At 43.6% G+C, this 20,915-nt stretch overlaps 1 protein-coding gene across 1 annotated transcript in view; it reads left to right on the forward strand.

Annotated features, from left to right (window-relative positions):
• Positions 1-2,161: 2,161 nt before the first annotated feature.
• Positions 2,162-20,915, forward strand: part of LOC138958366 (prestalk protein-like) — a 31,389-nt gene continuing 12,635 nt past the window's right edge. Inside the window, exons 1-5 of the mRNA XM_070329483.1 lie at positions 2,162-2,319; positions 14,181-14,263; positions 16,490-16,711; positions 19,056-19,298; positions 19,703-19,906. Coding sequence (XP_070185584.1) covers positions 14,197-14,263; positions 16,490-16,711; positions 19,056-19,298; positions 19,703-19,906 — 736 coding nt within the window. The 5' untranslated portion in view covers positions 2,162-2,319; positions 14,181-14,196. The remainder of the gene's footprint in view (positions 2,320-14,180; positions 14,264-16,489; positions 16,712-19,055; positions 19,299-19,702; positions 19,907-20,915) is intronic.

Consider the following 20,915-nt stretch of genomic DNA (forward strand, 5'->3'; position numbering starts at 1 on the left):
GACTTAGCCCTGGTTGACAACACAAAACCACGTATCCTAAGTAATAAAAAACCAAATATGACCCCCTATCAAACTAAAATAGATAACCTGGTAGAGTACATGAACCTAAACGGATTCCTACTGGCAGCAGAAAAAACGGTCTTTATGGTAGTCTCAAGGCAACAAAAACTGGATAAATGTAAATTAAACATAGGCGAAACAATCCTATCCCCCAGTAAACAGGTGAAATTCCTAGGCGTCATTATCGAGCGGAACCTATGCTGGTCACCCCACATTCTACACCTAGTAAATAAGGCGAATAAAACAATCAGCCTAATCAAACTTTTAAGAGCAGAGCCGTGGGCTTGTGGCAAAAAGATCATGACAGACATAGTTAGAGCCCTCGTCAGGTCTAGGCTCACTTATGGCCAGGAGGCTTTCTTCACGGCACCGAAATCTGTTTTAAAAAAACTAGATACAGTAGAACTAAAGGCACTGAAACTGGCCCTCAGCACATGTAAACACGCTAAAAACAAACTTGTTTACAAAGAGGTAGGCTGGACAACACTACAAGAAGAAAGGACACTGCGCGCCGCTCAATACGGTGTGCGCTCATACACCACTGACAACCCCACAAGTGAAGTCGTACGAGAATCCTTCTCCAAAAACACTCGTATTCACATGGACACACTAAAAGAAAAAACTAAAACCATCTATGATAAGACCACACCTCTATGTGATTTTGTTAAACCACTACTTACTGGTAGTAACATCACCCCGGAAAACATAGTAAAACAAAACCCACAGGTATACCCCCCCTGGTTACTGGAGGCCCCAATTATAACAGACTCCCTTCACCCAACAGCCACTAAAGCAGACAACCCCCTTTTATTAAAGTCACTAGCCCAACAAGAACTCAAAACAACATATGCTAACTATCTACAGATTTACACAGACGGATCTAAATTACAGGACGGCACCGTCGGGTGTGCCTTTGTTATACCCCACATAAAGATCATTAAACATTATAAATTGAACCCCAACATCTCAATCTTTTCTGCAGAACTATTCGCCATCATTATGGCACTTACGTTTGTTAAGGATTTACATAACAAACCAGTTGCCGCAGTGATTTGCACCGATTCCAAATCGTCTTTACAAGCCATGCAAGGAAAAACTAACAACCGTCTAGAACTCCAAAACGAAGCACTCTTCCTATCACATCAAATTATAACAGCTGGGACAGACCTGAGATTCCTATACGTTCCGTCCCATACGGGCATAAGAGGAAATGATTTAGCCGACCAGGCAGCCAAAACAGCTACGTACAGAGCTACCGGATGACTTTATCATCAACATTAAATTTTCCAAATCTGAAGCCTACGCTAAAATAAGAAATACTTTTTTTTGGCGGCCTCGCGAGTCAGCCTGACGGGAGATCATTTCCCCCCCTCCCTCCCGGCCTCCTGAGAATGTTCCACAGAACCCGCACCGAGGGCTGTATCCATAACCTCTTCCTGCACCACTGCGAGTGCGGAGAAGTTTTTAGCTTTGAACACATCTTTCATAACTGTGATTTTAACAAAGTAAATTTTAATGCCGTGCATGAATACCAACACACCCACAAGCTCACACCAACACAATTTCTGCACCACCACACAGAACTAGGCTGGAAACACAGCTCCCTGCTTCTTAAGTGTATTTACAAGTCAAACATAGCTAGATGGTTTTAACCAGTGCAAATAATTTTAAGAGAACTCAATTTTTTCTCGGTATTGGGATGCTGTTTCCCAATACGGATACCTGCTTTTAACCGGTATTAATCAAATGTGGCTCTGACTTTTATAACTTTTAAACATCAATTGGATGAAATAAACACTCGTTTTTATCGTCCCATGCCCCCAGAATATGTATGTGGATCCCACCTATTTTCAGGTGATACAAAGTACTCGTCCTTATCCAATCTTAACAGATCCTCTTAAATATCTTATCACCCCCACTCCAGTCATCCTCCCTCTTTTGACCAGCCCTACCTTCTTTTTTTATTTTTTATTTTTTTTAAATTTTTTTTATCGTATAAACTAATTCATGTCCAATATAGGCAATTAAGACCTGACGGACAATAAGCCCCTTAAATTTCTTCTTCCCGTGGCGAACCGCTCTGGGCAACTCGTCTCTGGTTTCCCTTCATGCAGCGTGTAGGGCTGGGATAAGCTGCAGTGGCCAGTGTGTCGTCGGTCCTGCTGAAGTGAGCGGAGCATTATACAACGTCGTCGGACTGAACTTCAAAACAGATAGACAGCTAACGTTTCAAAATCAAGAATCACAAAAGCAATAAAGGTAAGTTTATGTAACGTATTTGCTCAGAGTTTAGCGTTTAAAAACTTGGAACATGGTGAGCAGAGAAACAAACAAAAAGAGAAGAAAGGAATAACACACACACACACACAGAAGTAACAGTTTCTAACCTTTCCGTCGGGCGTTGTACTGATGATAGTAACAGCTATTAGCTTAGGCAATAAGGAATTTAATGCTGCAAATTTTAGGCAAAGCAAACCCTGTGGTTCAGAAGACGGGTTCCACAGTAAAGTTCAATATTAGCGTCAGAAACATTATTTGGGAGCGCTGTGGTGGCCGTTGTGGCCAGTCAAAGTAGTTGGTTGCTCGGTTTTGACTAACATGATTGGCCATAGTAAGGAACTTACTGCTCCACCGGTGTCGAACATTGCTGTGACCGTGCTGAAATAATTGACCGGACACATTTTGCGAATCTCGACGTTTATTGCCAACAAGAATCTGTAATGGTTGAAGTATCATGAATTATGACCAACTTGGCTACTAAGCAATAATTACACGCAATACATCAAAGAGGGGTTCTTATTGACGTTCAAAGCAGCTGTGCCAAAGCCAAAGACAAAAGCTAAGAAAGTGGCATAACAAACTGCGTGAGCGACATTGTGTTTTTTTGCATAACATAGAGTGATTTCTTTAACCATTTAACCGATTCCTTAACATTCAAAAATACAAAACTAAGTATCAAAAAAGTCGAAAATCTCAAAACAGTTCTACTGCACCGGGGGTGCAAAAAAGAAACGCACCGGACATGTCACCGGATGTTTACCATCGCGCCAGCCTGTGAACATGGCCTGTGAATTGCTAAAGAGCACGCCTTCGCGGTCTGAAGACTGTAAGTATATTACTGGGTTTTACTATAGAAATGTATTATGTATGACATTAAAAGAATGTACAAGTCCTTATGTAATGAATGTATTCTTTATCCTGATATGGTCGGATGGATTAAATGTGATCGATGCATGCCGTTGCTTTGATCGCAACTTGTGTACGATAGCAGGATAGCACGTGTACTTTTTCAAAGAGAAAAGGCCATTCAGACATAAAGATTCAGGCAGGGAATAATGTATCTGCTTTGTAAGCTTACTTCTGGAATATACCACTAAGGCCAAAAAAAAAAATGTCTGTTTAGGGTAACCCGACCGACCCTATCGATTTGGCGCCGACCCAAAAACTTTTTTTTGATTTCAAAAAAAAAAAAAAAAAAAAGAGGTGAAAATGCTAAAAAGAGACATTTGGCGTTTCTTTCTCTCCCTTTCTCTCTGTTTTATTTATACGTTAGTTTTGAAACATGTATTCATCAAATATAAGAAGTGAATGTTCAGCCAACATAGCATTTACACACCAAAAAAAAAAAAAAAAAAAAAAAAAAAAAAAACTTTACCTACCTACCGACCCTACTTTTTTTGGTCATGTTACCCTAAACAGACAATTTTTTTTTGGCCTAATCGTACGTGTTCAATGTCTGAAAAATGTACTCTATGTGTTTCTGCACTGCTAGATCTGCGCAGTCTGTGGAAAAAAGTATGGGAAGCCATTTGTGTCAAAACAAGCTCGAATGTTAACATTTCTCTATTGTTTTTTGTTTTTACAAATTCGGCGAATTTTCTTAAACAAAACCGTTAAAGTCATAAATGACTATCAGAATATGTCTGCAAATGCTTATGTGTGCGCGCATGCGTACCAGAGAGAGAGAGAGAGAGAGAGAGAGAGAGAGAGAGAGAGAGAGAGAGAGAGAGTTATCTGCTGTCACATTGTTTTTCACAACATAGGAAAAGGTGTTTTAATTGTCTATGTTGTCACTTTTGGATTGCAGAGACGCCATGTGAAACTCTACAAATAAACAGGAACTAAGCAAAGCATGTCAAGAAAGTATCAACGCCTTGATCATTTCAGTAAATATGGAAAACCTGCTAAGAAAAAGGTGGTTATTGACCGGAATTTATGTGCGTTGTGTCAAATTAGTTCAAAAGAGCCACTCATTTGCCCAGCTAAGAAGGACGGTGTAGGTTACAAATATGTGGCTGAAAACCTCACACAATTTCAAAGTCTTGGAGAGTTACCGATCCCTGTATCACTGGAACTATTGGACGAAGGACATGGACTGGAGAATGCTTTTAAAGCGCATAGTGCTTCGTGGCATAAGTCTTGCAGAACGAAAGTAAGTAGCACTGTTCTCACATGGAAAAGAAAACAGGATGAAGTATCGGTGAGTCCTGCTAAAACTCGGAAGTCGACTGTTTCTTCTGACTGTATCAACAATGTGTGCTTTTTCTGCGATGAACCACCCGGAAGTGCAGGGTTTCATAGCGTGTCCACAATTCCAGTGGATACCAAAGTCCGTAACCATGCTAAACTTATCAATGACCAGCTTGTCCTTAGGAAGCTTGCGCCTGGTGATATGGTAGCAACTGAAGCAAAATACCACAAGAAATGTATGAATGCCTTTTTCAGGCGAGAACCAAAGTTATATCTGGACAATGTGGAGGCAGATGGGAACCAGAGGATCAAAGATGTTGCTTTTGCAGAACTTGTTGCATACATTGAAGACTTCCGAGACAAGCCAGAAACAGCACCCTTTTTCACAATGTCACACATCTGCCAGCTGTACATCTCACGTTTAGCAGATCTTGGTTTGAAAGATTCCTATGTGCATACAACAAGACTTCGAGAAAAGCTCCTATCAGCTGTGCCTGATCTTGTTTCAACCACGCAGGGTAAAGAGGCTGTCCTTGCATTTGATAGGGACATAGGATATACTCTTAAATCAGCATGTAACACTGGTTCTGATATTCTTCAGCTTTCCAAAGCTGCTCAGATAGTGAGGAAAGAAATACTCAAGTCACAACAGGTCTTTCAAGGCAGCTTTAAAGACAGATGCCAAGAAGAATCAGTCCCATTGTCTTTAAACACGCTGGTTAGCTTCATATTGAAAGGACCAGCTGTTGTTGAGCAGCACCAACCCCACAGTGACCCTCAGCAACAAGCTGTCTTGACAATTTCTCAATTGATTGCATTCAACTGTAAACAATCTTCAAAGACAGGATCTGTTCACAGGCGAAATCGGGAAAGGGAGACTCCGTTGCCTATATACATCAGCCTAAAAATACACGCTGACACTAGAAACAAAGATCTGGTGGAAACAATGCACACTCTTGGAATCGGAATTTCGTATGCCCGGGTGCTTTGTATTTCTACAGAGGTAGCTAGCAAGGTATGTGCTAAGTTTGAAGAAGAAGCAGTTGTACCAACAAAGATGTTGAAAAACGTCTTCACGATAGGAGCTGTGGATAACATTGACCACAACCCTTCTTCAACAACAGCTACACATTCTTTTCACGGCACCAGTATTTCGTTGATGCAACACAGAGTGAGTGAATGCGAGGGTCAAGAACAAGCAGTCCCTCTCATTGGTGAGAAAAGCAACCAACCTCGAAGTATTCCTCTGCTTCCTGCTACATACACCAACGTCATGCCTGTACCTTGCACATCAGAAGAAAACTTTGCACCAAACGTCAAAGGACGTTGCAGACCCTGCGTCAGCAAAGAAATCGACGGCAAGGAATCAGAATATGAGTGGCTGCGGCATGTTCATGCCTTTCTTGAGAGCAATCCAGCGAAAGAAAATGAAAACATTTCGTGGGCAGCATACCATGCATCACAGCTCAGAGCTGATGACAGGCCTGTGTCAAGGATAGGACTGATGCCCCTTCTGTCTGACAATGCACATTCGGTAGCTTTGATCCGCCATGTCATGGATCTCATCAAATGCGCAACTCAACACCTCAATCCATCACAATCTTAACCATGGACCAGCCACTATTCGCAATCGCAAAAGAGATACAGTGGCAATGGCCGGCAGAGTATGGTGAGCAGAACTATATCATCATGCTTGGTGGTCTCCATATTGAAATGGCTGCCTTCAAAACCATCGGCGATTGGTTGAAGGGTTCAGGGTGGGTCAGTGGGGTGGCAGACGCTGGTGTTCTTCTACCAGGTATTGCAGAGTCGTGTGTCAAAGTTACTCATCTGAAGAGATTTCTACACATCCATCGGATCACCGCAGTGGTTCTGCACATACTTCAGCAGCGAGCGTACATGAAGTTCAGACACCTGTCAGATCAAGTCATTACCTTTGAGGAGTGGCAGACAAACACTGCTGAAGAACAACCACAGTTCAAATACTGGTCACTGGTGTTGGAATTTGAACTCTGCATTCTACAGCTGGTACAGTCAATCCGAATCGGAAACGTTCAGATGTATGTGCAATGTTTGACAGCACTCATCCCCTGGTTCTTTGCGCTTGACCATGTCAACTACTCACGCTGGTTGTCTGTACATATCCGTGACCTCACAGCCCTTGAGACGACTCACCCGGATGTGTTCCGCCATTTCTGTGCTGGAGCATTCGTGGTCAGGAAAACAAAACGCAAGTTCTCTTCAATAGCCCTGGACCATGCCCATGAGCAGTGCAATGCCCAGATCAAAGGAGATGGTGGAGCGATAGGCCTTACGAACAATCCAAGTGCACTGAGACGCTGGATGATCGCTGGACCGGAGATATCAAGGATGGTGAAAGAATTCGAAGATCAAGTTTGTAGGAAAGACATGACCTGCAAGGATCACCATGAGCAGCAACCAAGTGTCCAAACCTCATTTGTCTCCCAGGTGAATGCACTAGTCAGCAAATTTGAGGAAATAGGGAACCCTTTTGAAGAAGACAGCAAGTACCTGTTTGCTCTGGACACCCGTGTGACTTGGAATAAAGGCCGTGAAAGGTGAATGCTCGCCCTAATAGGCTTGAGGTTTGCTGGCCGATGTGAATGCGTGATATATTGTGTAAAAAATTCCATCTCACACGGCAGAAATTAATATGTAAAGCGCATTGAGCATATATATGATTATGCGCTATAGCAAATGTCCATTATTATTAGTATTATTAAGAGACATCATGAGTACTGAACATGTTGACGCCATGCTGAAGGTCACGACAGTGGGAAAAGCGCTGTACAATACCTTTGTTGAAGAACGCTTTGTTCAACGGACAAAGTCAATTGCTGCACCGATCAACAAGATCAACCTTCCACTGTTCTCAAACCATAAAGCGAAGCCAAAACCAAGATTGAAAGGAAGTCTGGCAGCACTCAAAAATGACTGTGCTTTATTTTCAAGGCTATACATTGCCTGTCAGACAAGAGATGGGAACCTGGACGAGTTCTTCAAGCATGAAAACCAGCCATGGCCACCCTCACTGTCAACACTTGGTGACATCAGAGCAGGTACAAAGACTGATCTGCTCGCCTGCTTGACAGATCATCCTGCAAAGACAACAGAAGACAACCCTGCCCACTGCCTGGGTGAAACGGATGCTGCAAGTTCTACCACTGGGAGTCAAAACGAAGCACAAGATTCATCCGAGATTCCTGCTGAAGTTCTGGATGACACAATTGGCACATTACTTCAAGACCCTCCAGATGAACTTGACGAGGTTTTGAGTGAAGCCGTCATTGTTCCTCTACCTGACAGTACTCCAAACGTGGATGCCAAGGTTCTTGACGGAGCAGCAATTGTCCAGATGCTGTTACCAAAAGGTGCTATGAACTCATACACTGTGGCTGCAAACAAGGATGTAGAGGCCGCTGCAAATGCTCAAAGGCAAACCTGCAGTGCACAGCGCTGTGTTTCTGTGGTGGGGACTGCAAACGTGATCAGCCGCGTCTGAACAACACGCAGACCTCTTAGTAGTATTTACTTCAAGGTAAGATTTATGTCAAGCACAATCTCATCGGTTCTTATTTTCCTCTTGTTATTTCATCGTAGTTTTGGTTTGTATTGCATTTGTTTTTGCCGGGAAATTCTTACTCATGATAAGTGGCGCCGGTGAAAAAAATGTACGTGGGCGGAATGGGTTACCTTGTTTAACGCTCTATTGTGGCTATCATGGGCCCCGTACAAGGTGTTTCTGACGCTAAATTTGCAGGCTAATGTGTCCACAAGGTGTATGCAAAAAATCATGCTTTGCCTCAAATTTGCAGTATCAGCTTGATATTCGACCCTTATCGCCCTAACTATATTGTGTTTTCAGCGGAGCAATAGGGTCCGATATTCCCGCAATGGGGCACTGCGGTTATGAAATTAAAGGCCCCTCATGTTTTTGGAACCGCAGGAGCTTTCTAGTTTGCTGTTAGGTAGATTTTTGGTTCCTCTTTCCTGTCATGCTCTCTTTTTCTTCATGAATTCTTTTCTTTTTTCTGCCTTCTTGCTCATTCACCTGTATTTTTTCCAAAAATCTCTTCTCTTGCCGCTTGTCTCGCGATTCATGTATAGTTTAATCTGTTAGTGTTCTGATGTAAGTCCAGCAGTAGATAGGTTAAGCCTATTTTAACATACTGGAAACTGGTAATCTTCCAGTAGGTATTAATTTAGTTTTACTAAAGCCTGCTGGGACACAAGTAATGGGTTAGTACATTTGTAAACAGGAATCGCTTGGCAAGTGGCCCCCTTCATCCCCCCCCCCCCCCCCCTTCCTCGTCCTGATATGGCTCTGCGTAGTCGGCTGGACGTTAAGCAACAAATAAACAAACAAACAAACAAGGGTCCGATATTTAGACGAGACAAGTATAATGCCGACGATCGAGTCGAAGACGAGTCGCATTATACTTGTTCGAGTCTAAATATCGGACCCTATTGCTGCGCTGAAAATACAATAGCGATTGTATAGCTGTTCTGACCTTTATTTGTTGTTCCAAACTTACAAAATGACAGTTTTTGCGTCGATGCGTTGATCTCAGGTTTTGATAGCAGACGCCGTTTCTTATGCGCAATAGTTTTGCGCAGGCGCCACACTGACTTTGGAAAAAAACTCGATTTGACAACACAGCTGTTAAACAGCTTTTTATTAGTTCATTCGTATACAACAAAAAGAAGTTTGAGGTTTTTTTTAATTTTGAACAAGACTACTTATGAAGAAGACCAAAACACAACATCAACGGAAAACTAGAAACAACTGAAGAACTAGGATGCAACAAGGGGAGGAAAAGAGAACAGCTAATCCGTACAAAGCGAGCAGACGGCAGCGACGTTTCCAGTTTGGGTGAATGGCATTTATACTTGTCTCGTCATGAAGCGAATTTTTCAACCTCAGTTATAAACGACTACATGAATGTTAGTGCCATGGGTTGTACATCAATACTTCAGAGGGGAAGTGGGGTATTTAGTGTGGAGTTACGAGATAAGAAAAGCCGAATGCGAAAATTTGTGTCAGTCGGCAACTGTGAACTAAGCTCACAGGCACACAAAAACGGCTGTTCCGTTGTACTCCCCTGTTTGTACTACATCTTTCGACTTTGGGCATTTTGTGGTGTTTAGGGACAGAAAATAATAGGTTTAGTCCTGTTTCATCGGGAAGTTAGCAGAAAAGGGTATGCTATCGACATTTGTAAAGCTGAAAAACATTCCCGAGAAGAATTTCAAGTTGTCAGTGTATGCTGTTGTCGATCAGTGAAACATCGTGAAACATCGTGTGGTACAGGTGGGTAAACCGGAACCATGCGTCTTTGTTATTGACAATATGCTTTTGGATATTGAGAAAAATGGCCGACTTCCGTAGCATTATGCTTTGATGATCGGAAGAGACCATCCAATCACAGCCCCCGAATTGCCCCACGTGTTCATCAGAATAGCCTATGGTTATAAACTCTTATATGAGATGATTCTGTATTCCATGGGTGGATACAATCACACTAACCATAATAATACAGATGTCTGTTAAGCTGCGATGGCATGTGGTGACGTCATCAATTTTGCATGCCCTGACGTTCTGATGTTGCAAAGTTTTCAGACAGAAAAAAGCTGAGTGCCAAAAACCAGAGCTAATGTTGTTGAACGTTGACAATTTCTGACAAATCGTACAAACGGTGTGTAGATGATACAAAGATGGTGCACGGATTCGGTTCAAACTTTGGGGAGGTTGACTTTTACGGTCATGCTCAGTCTTGGTGTTGGTAGAATGTTACCCGTTGCGTTCCTAAGACCCTGCACTTTTATTTGATACCACCCTGCTCAATGTGTACACCTGGATCAAACACGTTACAGTCAATAATGAATTTTCCGATTGAGGTATGTGGAACCTGTCAGTGAGGAGGGTATCACTGCAACTGTTGATCTACATCATAATGTACCCGTGTACGTATGTATGGTTTGGATTATCTGCTAGCGTAAGTAGATAATTTGAAAATATAAAATGCAACTGGCGGCCATAATTGATACATGTATTTTGCTAATATCTACTTTCTCTAGCAGAGAATCAAAATTACACATACATACACGGTGACATATATTATATGATGTACTAGAGGATGAATCGCGAGACAGAGAGAGACAGCGTGGCGGTTCGCCGTCTTAGAGCATGTGTGAACATTTTCATCCACCAGTTTGTGCCCACTCAAAGGAAGGCAAGAACATACAGAGAGACAAAAGCCGCCAGACCCCATCACAAACAGAACTCTACAATCCACAGGTGTTGCCTGGCGAGCTAGCTATAAATAGCTCACAACTTCTAAGGCGAACAATTCTGCAGAGTCTGCTGTGAAGAGCGAGCGACGGTAGTCTCCCTGTCACACTCGACCCCCTTTGAATGAACTTTGTCCCCAAAGTTCCGAACCATGGACCCGCCAAGCTTAGGTCCCTCCCAGGTTGGTGGAATGGGAACAGCACGAAAATGATTCAGAGGCCATAATGCCATTCCTGAACATATCATGTCGAGTCCCATCCCTGTCGACGACGCCAAATGTAACCGAGTGCCGTAACACCACAATCACCTTTAAAGGCGAAGTCCACTCAAACGGGATTGAGAATTTTAGAGCTTATTTCTAAGCCCTATAATAACTGTTATGGCTTCTCAAAGGAAGGCCCGAACATACAGACACACCAAAGCCGCCAGACCACATCACAAAAAGAACTCTACAATCCACAGGTGTTGCCCACACACACACACACACACACACACACACACACACACACACACACACACACACACACACACACACACACACAGAAGCCGTATATATATCTATATATATATTTTCGACTTGTGTCTGTGTGTGTATCTGTCTGTCTGTGTCTTCGCGATGCACGGCCAAAGTTCTCGATGGATCTGCTTCAAATTTGGTGGGCTTATTCACAGAGACCCCGGACACAACCTGATCGATGAGATATTTCAACACGTGCTCTCAGCGCGCAGCGCTGAACCGATTTTGGTTCCACCTCAGCTACCCGGGCCCCCATACAGCTACCCGGGCCCCCATACCGACACACCAAAGCCAAAGTTCTCGGTGGATCTTTTTCAAATTTGGACACCGTATTCAGCTACACCCCGGACACAATATCATCGATGAGATATTTCAACACGTGCTCTCAGCGCGCAGCGCTGAACCGATTTTGGTTTTTGTGTTCATTTCACCATTCCCAGTAACTCTTCCTTATCTTCTCCATGTTTTCAGCGTTTACCTCCCTTCCTTCGTATGGTGCACTTATGAGGGGGCATCTTCGGATATTCCCGGCGTTCTGTTACTATTTTTAGAAGGTCACCGCAGTGTCCAGAACGTAAATTGGACCCGTAAATTATCCTCACTGTAAAAGTGCAAAGGTCGAATCCATTTATAGCCACGCGAAAAATACACTGTCATCTATCTCTCTATAGATACGGCTTCTCTGTGTTTGTGTGTGTGTGTGTGTGTGTGTGTGTGTGTGTGTGTGTGTGTGTGTGTGTCTCTATGTGAGCAACACCTGGGGATTGTTCAGTTCTGTTTGTGATGTGGTCTGGCGGCTTTTGTGTATTTGTATGTACTGGCCTTCCTTTGAAAAGCCATAACAGTTCAAAAGGGCTTACAGATAAGCTCTAAATTGCTCAATCCTGTTTGAGTGGAGTTCGCCTCCAAAGGTGATTAACACGGTTACATTCGTCGACAAGGATGGGACTCGATATGGTCAGGAATGGCATTATGGCCACTGAATCATTTTCGTGCTGTTCCCATTCCACGAATCTGGGAGGGACCTAAGCTTGGCGGGTCCATTGTTCGGACCCAGCAAAGCCGGCGTACGGCTCTAAGTATTTCATCCCAGCGAAGCCGGCTACCCGGCGAAGCGGGTATTCCTCTAGTCTTCTATATATATATATATATATATATATATGTATAAATATATAGAGATATATGACAGTGTATTTTTCGCGTGGCTATAAATAGATTCGACCTTTGCACTTTTACAGTGAGGACAACTTACGGGTGCAAGGAAAGCGTTCTGGACAGTGCAGTGACCTTCTAAAAATAGTAACGTGCAGTGACCTTCTAAAAATAGTAACGGGAATATGGATTGACGCCACACGAAGGAAGGGAGATAAACGCAAAACACTGGAGAAGATAAGGAAGAGTTAGTGGGAATGGATCTGGGAAGATAAACAGAAAAACCAAAATCGATTCAGCGCTGCGCGCTGAGAGCACGTGTTGAAAATTCTCATCGACCAGGTTGTGTCCGTGGTCTACCTGAATATGCCCACCAAATTTGAAGCAGATCCATCGAGAACTTTGGCCGTGCATCGCGAACACACACACAGACACACAGACACAAGTCGTCTATATATATATATATATGACTTGTGTCTGTCTGTGTGTGTGTGCATGTGCATGTGTTTTTCTTCTTCTTCTTCTTCAGCGTTCCAGAATTTTTCTGGTTACGTGTGAGCTTGTTTGCCCATTTGGGTTCCCCACACTATACTCTGAGAGCATAGTCAGCTCACTCCGCTTTCGTTGAGTAGGCATGCTGGGTATTTTCGTGTTTCCATAACCCACCGAACTCCGACATGGATTACAGGATCTTTTCCGTGCGCACTTGGTCTTGTGCTTGCGTGTACACACGAAGGGGGTTAAGTCACAAGCAGGTCTGCACATAAGTTGACCTGGGAGATCGGAAAAATCTCCACTCTTAACCCACCAGGCGGCAGCGACCGGGATTCGAACTCACAACCTCCCGATTAGGAGGCCGACGTCTTACCACCACGCCACTGCGCCCGTCGTGCATGTGTTTGTATATATGTGTGTGTTTTCGTGTGTGTGTGCGTGTGCGCTCGTGGGTGTGTGTGTGTGTGTGTGTGTGTGTGTGTGTGTGTGTGTGTGTGTGTGTGTGTGAAAAGAAAAAGGAGTTTTGTGCCCCTCCCCTCGACACATACATACACACACACACACACACACACACACACACACACACACACACACACACACACACACACACACATGTTGTACAACTTGTTCGAACTGCTGTAGCAACAGGGTAATGCTTAAATAATGAAAAACAATTAAAATATCCCCATGTTAGGGGGGGTTTGACATTCGATTGGAACAAAAGTAAGTGCAAACTTCACGTACGGAGCGGGTACTATGGAAAAAGTCACGTATGTGATAGACAAAGGGTTTGTGCAGTTGCGACCTGAAAATTGCCAATATACACAAAACAGTTTACGAGTTCTAGCACATGTTGTGCGAGTATTTACCTTCGATCTGGTTTCTCTTGTCTCAGATTTCAGCGGAGAAGGCGATATATATATATGCCCTAAAACGGGCGTACACCTTCCTCCGGCGTGAACAAACATTCCCCGATGGTCAGGTTCTATTGACCCTGCGCGTGCGTTTTCCATTGGTCAGAACACCCAACTGAGGCGGAGTCGCAACAGGCACACGATAAAATGCATAATGCTCACAAAAATCTCATTATGGCCCGGGATCAAGTTCTTTTGTGTACATTTACTGCGCAAAAAAAGGCTCATCGCGCTAACAGCTGTCACTGTACTTTTGCAGAATTTAATCTTCAGCCATGGATGTTCGACATTGTGCTGCCGTCTTGTCTGTGCTGGGGGTATTTGCGGTTCTCTGCGTTTCGGGTAAGTACTCTCTGTCTGTATATTCGGTTTAAGCCTTTACTGAGTTGGCACGCAGTGCATAAATCGATACCTTCGGTTTTACCGCTGCTTTGTCTGACCAGAAAGACGTTTTGGTAACTCACAAAGGGACTATTACTGGTTATAACATGCTGTGTGTGTGTGTCAGTGTGTGTGTGGTGGAGGGGGGAGGGTGTCACAACTCACAGCACTGAGTCACCCTGCTACTACGCAAACTTTTCTCTGACGGCTGTGGAAATACTCTAAAATGTACAATGTCTTTTGTTTGTTTGTTCGTTCATGGGCTGAAACTCCCACGGCTTTTACGTGTATGACTCACGTTTTTACCCCGCCATCTTAGGCAGCCATACGCCGCTTTCGGAGGAAGCATGCTGGGTATTTTCGTGTTTCTATAACCCACCGAACTCTGACATGGATTACAGGATCTTTTTCGTGCGCACTTGGTCTTGTGCTTGCGTGTACACACGAGGAGAGTCTGCACACAAAGTTGACTCTGAGAAATAAATCTCTCGCCGAACGTGGGGACGAACTCACGCTGACAGCGGCCAACTGGATACAAATCCAGCGCGCTACCGACTGAGCTACATCCCCGCCCCATGTACAATGTCAAAAAGAAAACTAAAGTTTCAAAATGAGTCATACTATTCTAGTTTACTGGTTAGTCTCACTGTTTTCTGCAGGCGGACTTATTTAACAGAAATGGACATCAAAGTCATTTGACTAATTCACCCCCGGCCACCGTACATGAGTACAGTGGCGCAAGGATTCCGGTGTACTCCCGGTTGACCGTTTTCCCGTTTCTCCGTTTCTCGTTTCTCCGTTTCCTACTTCACCGCCGTATTCATTCAGTGGAACATAATAGAAGTGTCGTATCACGGTATAGTCTTTTCAATACGGCGAAAGGCTACTTCGCTTCAGCTGCCGCCAAGTTTTAACTGGACGGTGGCTACTTCAATAATACGGAGAATGACGGGAAACGGTGAATCGAGACCAAACCAGAAATCCGGGGACCGCGATAGATGGCCGATTAAACTGACAAAGGGGCCATGTATCACATCCAGGTAGTCACGCGATTATGACACGGCTTACTGGTGCAAAAACCTGGTTTTACCATTTTTATGTGAACATTTTAATTATCAAGTGTTAAGCGCACATATATACTATTAAAGGGACATCCTTTCCTCAGGACATGCAAAGTAAAAGCTACTCAGTAGTGACCGAAGTCAAGAAGAACAATTTAATGTGAATGACGTGTGTGTGTGTGTGTGTGTGTGTGTGTGTGTGTGTGTGTGTGTGTGTGTGTGTGTGTGTGTGTGTGTGTGTGTGTGTTTGTAGTTAGTTTATTTTCCTTGTGCTGTTGTTGCTTTTCTGTTTGTTTATGGTGTTTTCTTGTTCCTTCTTTTTTTACATTTTGTCAAGTTTTGACTAAATGTTTTAACATAGAGGGGGAATCGAGACGAGGGTCGTGGTGTGTGTGTGTGTGTGTGAGTGTGTGTGTGTGTGTGTGTGTGTCTATTCCTCGTCTGTCTGTCTGTCTGTCTGTCTGTGCGTGTGTGTGTGTAGAGCGATTCAGACTAAACTACTGGACCGATCTTTTATGAAATTTGACATGAGAGTTTCTGGGAATGATATCCCCGGATGTTGTTTTCATTTTTTCAATAAATACCTTTGATGACGTCATATCCGGCTTGTAATTAAAATTATTTTTTTATTAAACGATCCAAAAACAATTTCATCTTATTCTTCGTCATTTTCTGATTCCAAAAACATATACATATGTTATATTTGGATTACAAACAAGCTCTGAAAATTAAAAATATAAAAATTATAATTAAAATTAATTTTCCGAAATCGATTTAAAAACAATTTCATCTTATTCCTTGTCGGTCCCTGATTCCAAAAACATATAGATATGATATTAAAAACAAACTCAGTAAGCTAAAAAGAATAGACATACAGAAAAGCATGTTATCCTGCTCAGCGCGACCACTACCGCACTATTCTGCATGGCTTGTCGATTTCACTGCCTTTGCCACGAGCGGTGGACTGACGAAACTACGAGTATGTGGTCTTGGTGAATAAAGCAGTGCGTTCAGTTTCATTCTGTGAGTTCGACAGCTTGACTAAATGTTATTATTTCGCCTTACGCGACTTGTTATACTTGAACCAGCCCTGAACCAACCGACCCGGCGACGTGTGTTTTTGCAGACGGCCAGCAGGACTGTGAAAGCGGATCAGCGTGTTTCCGGGGAGGAAGAGGAGTGCCGGACGATGTCTCGGTCAACGACCTCGCGTACTACTGCTGCCCTGAGAAGAACACTACGCGGAATTCTACCAGGACCAATGGAACTGTGGACTTTTGTACCTGTCGTCCCGACTTTACCTTAGATGAGAAGATACAGAAGTGGGCCGATGGTAGCAAGAACTTGGGTAAGAACAGACACAGCGCAGCATAATATAAAGCGCCTGGAGCCAATTGATGGGACTCGCGCTATAGTAACACTATTTATTATTACTATCATTATAGTTTTTATTATAATTTAAGTTATTGAGACATGACAATGTTCTAAGAGATTTATAGAGCAAATCGAGAAAACGAATTATTGAACGAAGTGCGTAGAAATATGTCAGAAAAAACACTTCTGCTTTAAGCAGCGGGGAATTGTAGTGTCAACCATCATTGTTTGGAAATGTGGAGACGGTAAGCTACATGTCACTTACACGGAAGATGAGAAGAATCTTCTCAAATGGAAAGAAGGAGCACAGGCGCAAGAATACGCTCTCTGGGTTTGTTAGCGCACTCCAACAGTGCGCTAACAGTTTCAAGCACATTGCCATTAGCCAATCAACTGTTTCACATCAGTAATGTGACACCAGTACTTTCTGACAATTATTATTATCATTATTATTTGAAGGGCTAATTTGTTCGATGCTGGTCTCATTTGTGAACCATGCACTCTGTCAAGAAAACATCAAACTTTCGTGTTTCTTACTTTCTGTTTCTTGAAGATTTGAGACAGTGCGCGGAAGTAAAGTATGCAAGAGTGAATAAAGGAATTGACACGTGTATTATTGATACGCTCCAAGACGAATGTGCCATCGTGGAGCGGCAGCCTGTTGTGGCTTCCAAACCAAAATGACAACACAATGACAACAAAATTCCATGTTTCTTCATTTCTTCACCGAGTACACCTGAAAATAGCTCAGTCAGTAGCGGCACTGGCTTTGAACCCAGTCGTCGTTATTGGCGTGGGTTCGACCCCCACGTTTGGCGAGGAATGTGTTTTCCAGAGTCCATTTTGTGAAGACTCTCCCAGATTTCCGAACATCCCCGTGTGTACGATTGGGTACATCCCAACTGAGGTCGCAGCGAAAGTTTCAGGCTTTGGAAAATGCGAATGCATGGGGAAAACATTGGGTAGCACGATTCTTTCTTTGCACCCTATCCCCTTGAGGGAATACCCCAAGAACAATAACTCATACACCAAATTCCAAACACTAAACCAAATGCTTGCAGTTTCCTGGAAAGTTGAGAGGATGCTAACGTGAAGTAACGATCAAGCGTGTACTAAGTTGCTTTGTTCCAGGAAGAGTGTGCAGTCAAAGAGTGTACTAAGTGGCTTTGATCAAGGACGAATGTGTAGTGTGCAGTCTGCAGTCGAAGAGTGTCCAAAGTTGCTTTGTTCCAGGACTAATGTGCAGTCTGCAGTCGAAGAGTGTCCTAAGTTGCTTTGTTCCAGGACGAATGTGCAGTCTGCAGTCGAAGAGTGTCCTAAACTGCTTTGTTTCAGGACGAATGTGCAGTCTGCGGTCAAAGAGTGTCCTACGTTGCTTTGTTCCAGGACGAGTGTGCAGTCAAAGAGTGTACTAAGTGGCTTTGTTCCAGGACGAGTGTGCAGTCAAAGAGTGTCCTAAGTTGCTTTGATCAAGGACGAATGTGTAGTGTGCAGTCTGCAGTCGAAGAGTGTCCTAAGTTGCTTTGATCAAGGACGAATGTGTAGTGTGCAGTCTGCAGTCGAAGAGTGTCCTAAGTTGCTTTGTTCCAGGACGAATGTGCAGTGTGCGGTCTGCAGTCAAAGAGTGTCCTAAGTTGCTTTGTTTCAGGACGAATGTGTAGTGTGCAGTCTGCAGTCGAAGAGTGTCCTAAGTTGCTTTATTCCAGGACTAATGTGCAGTCTGCAGTCGAAGAGTGTCCTAAGTTGCTTTATTCCAGGACTAATGTGCAGTGTACAGTCAAAGAGTGTACTAAGTGGCTTTGATCTAGGACGAATGTGTAGTGTGCAGTCTGCAGTCGAAGAGTGTCCAAAGTTGCTTTATTCCAAGACGAATGTGCAGTATGCAGTCGAAGACTGTCTTAAGATGCTTTGTTTCAGGACGAATGTGCAGTGTGCAGTCAAAGAGTGTCCTAAAATGCTTTGTTTCAGGACGAATGTGCAGTGTGCAGTCAAAGAGTGTTCTAAGTTGCTTTGTTCCAGGACGAATGTGCAGTCTGCAGTCGAAGACTGTCTTAAGATGCTTTGTTCCAGGACGAATGTACAGTGTGCAGTCGAAGAGTGTCCTAAAATGCTTTGTTTCAGGACGAATGTGCAGTCTGCAGTCAAAGCGGGTCCAAAGATGCTTTGTTCCAAGACGAATGTGCAGTGTGCAGTCAAAGAGTGTTCAAAGATGCTTTGTTCCAGGACGAATGTGCAGTCTGCAGTCAAAGAGGGTCCTTAGATGCTTTGCTCCAGGACAAGTGTGCAGTCAAAGAGTGTACTAATTGGCTTTGTTCCAGGACGAATGTGCAGTCGTGGGGAGACGGCCTGTTCTGGCTCCAAGTCAAACTCTACCACAAACTTCAGGTTCAAGACCTGTTGTTGGCCGCAACAGGGGTTCACCAGTTCTTACAAGCATACCACCACCATCATCTTTGACGGCGACAAAGAAGAGTACATTGGATGTCGCTGTAACACCTCTATTCCCTCCCCTGACCCCAGGGCCTACATCGTGCCCCAAACCGCCATGTATAACTCTACAGGTGAGATTGATGTTTGAGGGTAAAGTTGCGCATGGGTATCATGTCGGGTGAGTGAGTGTGTGTGTGTGTGTGTGTGTGTGTGTGTGTGTGTGTGTGTGTGTGTGTGTGTGTGTGTGTGTGTGTGTGTGTTTACGTGTGTGTGTGTGTGTGTGTGTGTGTGTGTTAATTAGCTGAAACAAGTACCACCCTCGCAGCGCGTGTAACACACACAAACACACACACACACACACACACACACACACACACACACACACACACACACACACACACACACACACACACACTCACACATACACGCACACACACAAACACACACACACACACACTGAGTCCTCCGCGTCCTACCAATGTCAAGATCTGATTTCTATTTTATAACGGTTGCACATTTATTTTTACCCCAACAGGAGAGGTTTGTTCCTACGATAAGGGGTGTGATCACAAACCGTCCTTGAAGTGTACGTCTCCAGAAGCCACCTTCTGTTGCTATGGCAGCCGCGGCATTGTCACTGAGAATGACGGCGACAGTTTGACCAGGTGCACGTGCACCAACCAGGTGTTCGGCGAGATGTGTGAAAGTGCACCTGTACCCATCCCACAAACTCCGCTCGGTAAGTGTCTGTTATCAGTGCTGAATGGACATGTTTTTTATTTGTTTTATTAAGCCGCCATTTATGTAATAAATGGGGCTTTTAGGATTCACTCTGTCTGTTTGTTTGTTTGGGTGTTTGTTTGTCTACTGTTTAGACTATTATCTCTGGTACTCTGGGGTCAATTGAGCTCAAATTTGGCGAGTAGCTTGGAATTGTGGGGCATAGGGTGTGTGCAAAAAACGTTCCTAACGGTAGTCAAACGAAAGATATTGGCACACACATATTTACACACCCAGCTAGGTAAAATGAGCTCAAAATGCGGCTAATTAAAGGTTTAACATGAGGATGCGCGTCTCAACCTAACACTTGACGTCGAAGAAATGTGCTAGAGAGACCTGGGACCTTTATTCACGAAGCATGTGTGCTTTTACAAAGCATGGGTGTGAACACTAGTCAGATAATATATATTTTTTAATTCGTTTCAGTTGTTTTCAAAGACGTTTTCAAGTTAAAGGCACAATAAGCCTCCCGTAAACCATCACGGATACGGTCAGGCCTTTACACACAGTACGAGACACCCTTTCATTTAAACACTCACCGATTGAGAACATCCTAGGTGCCCTCCGTAAAGAGCGAACAATTTTCAAAGAATTTATTTTTGCGTGGTTTATATCTTACCCCTGAGCCATCGTGAACCCGTGTGATCCAGTTTCCCTTTTTCACAATGTAGTCGTCAGTTAGTCATTTGAATGCGACTCGATGTGAGCTTATCTATAATAGCACGTTTTTATGCACGAAACAAACGGCTGTGGTTCACAAGAATTCTAGCGATGGCTTTTGACTGTTGAGAGGAACGGCGGTATGCCGCATAAACCGTCGTCTGCTACGACCCTTGCGTGACCCTGCTTCCGGGCTTTTCTTTTTTCAAACTTTCACAACTTCGAATTGCACAGATCTTGTCTTGATGAAAAAAGAATTCTTTTATGATTAAAGAATGTTTGTGTAACAAGCTGTCAATTTATTATTT

This window comes from Littorina saxatilis, linkage group LG2 (assembly GCF_037325665.1).
Source record: "Littorina saxatilis isolate snail1 linkage group LG2, US_GU_Lsax_2.0, whole genome shotgun sequence".
In the NCBI taxonomy this organism is placed as follows: domain Eukaryota; kingdom Metazoa; phylum Mollusca; class Gastropoda; order Littorinimorpha; family Littorinidae; genus Littorina; species Littorina saxatilis.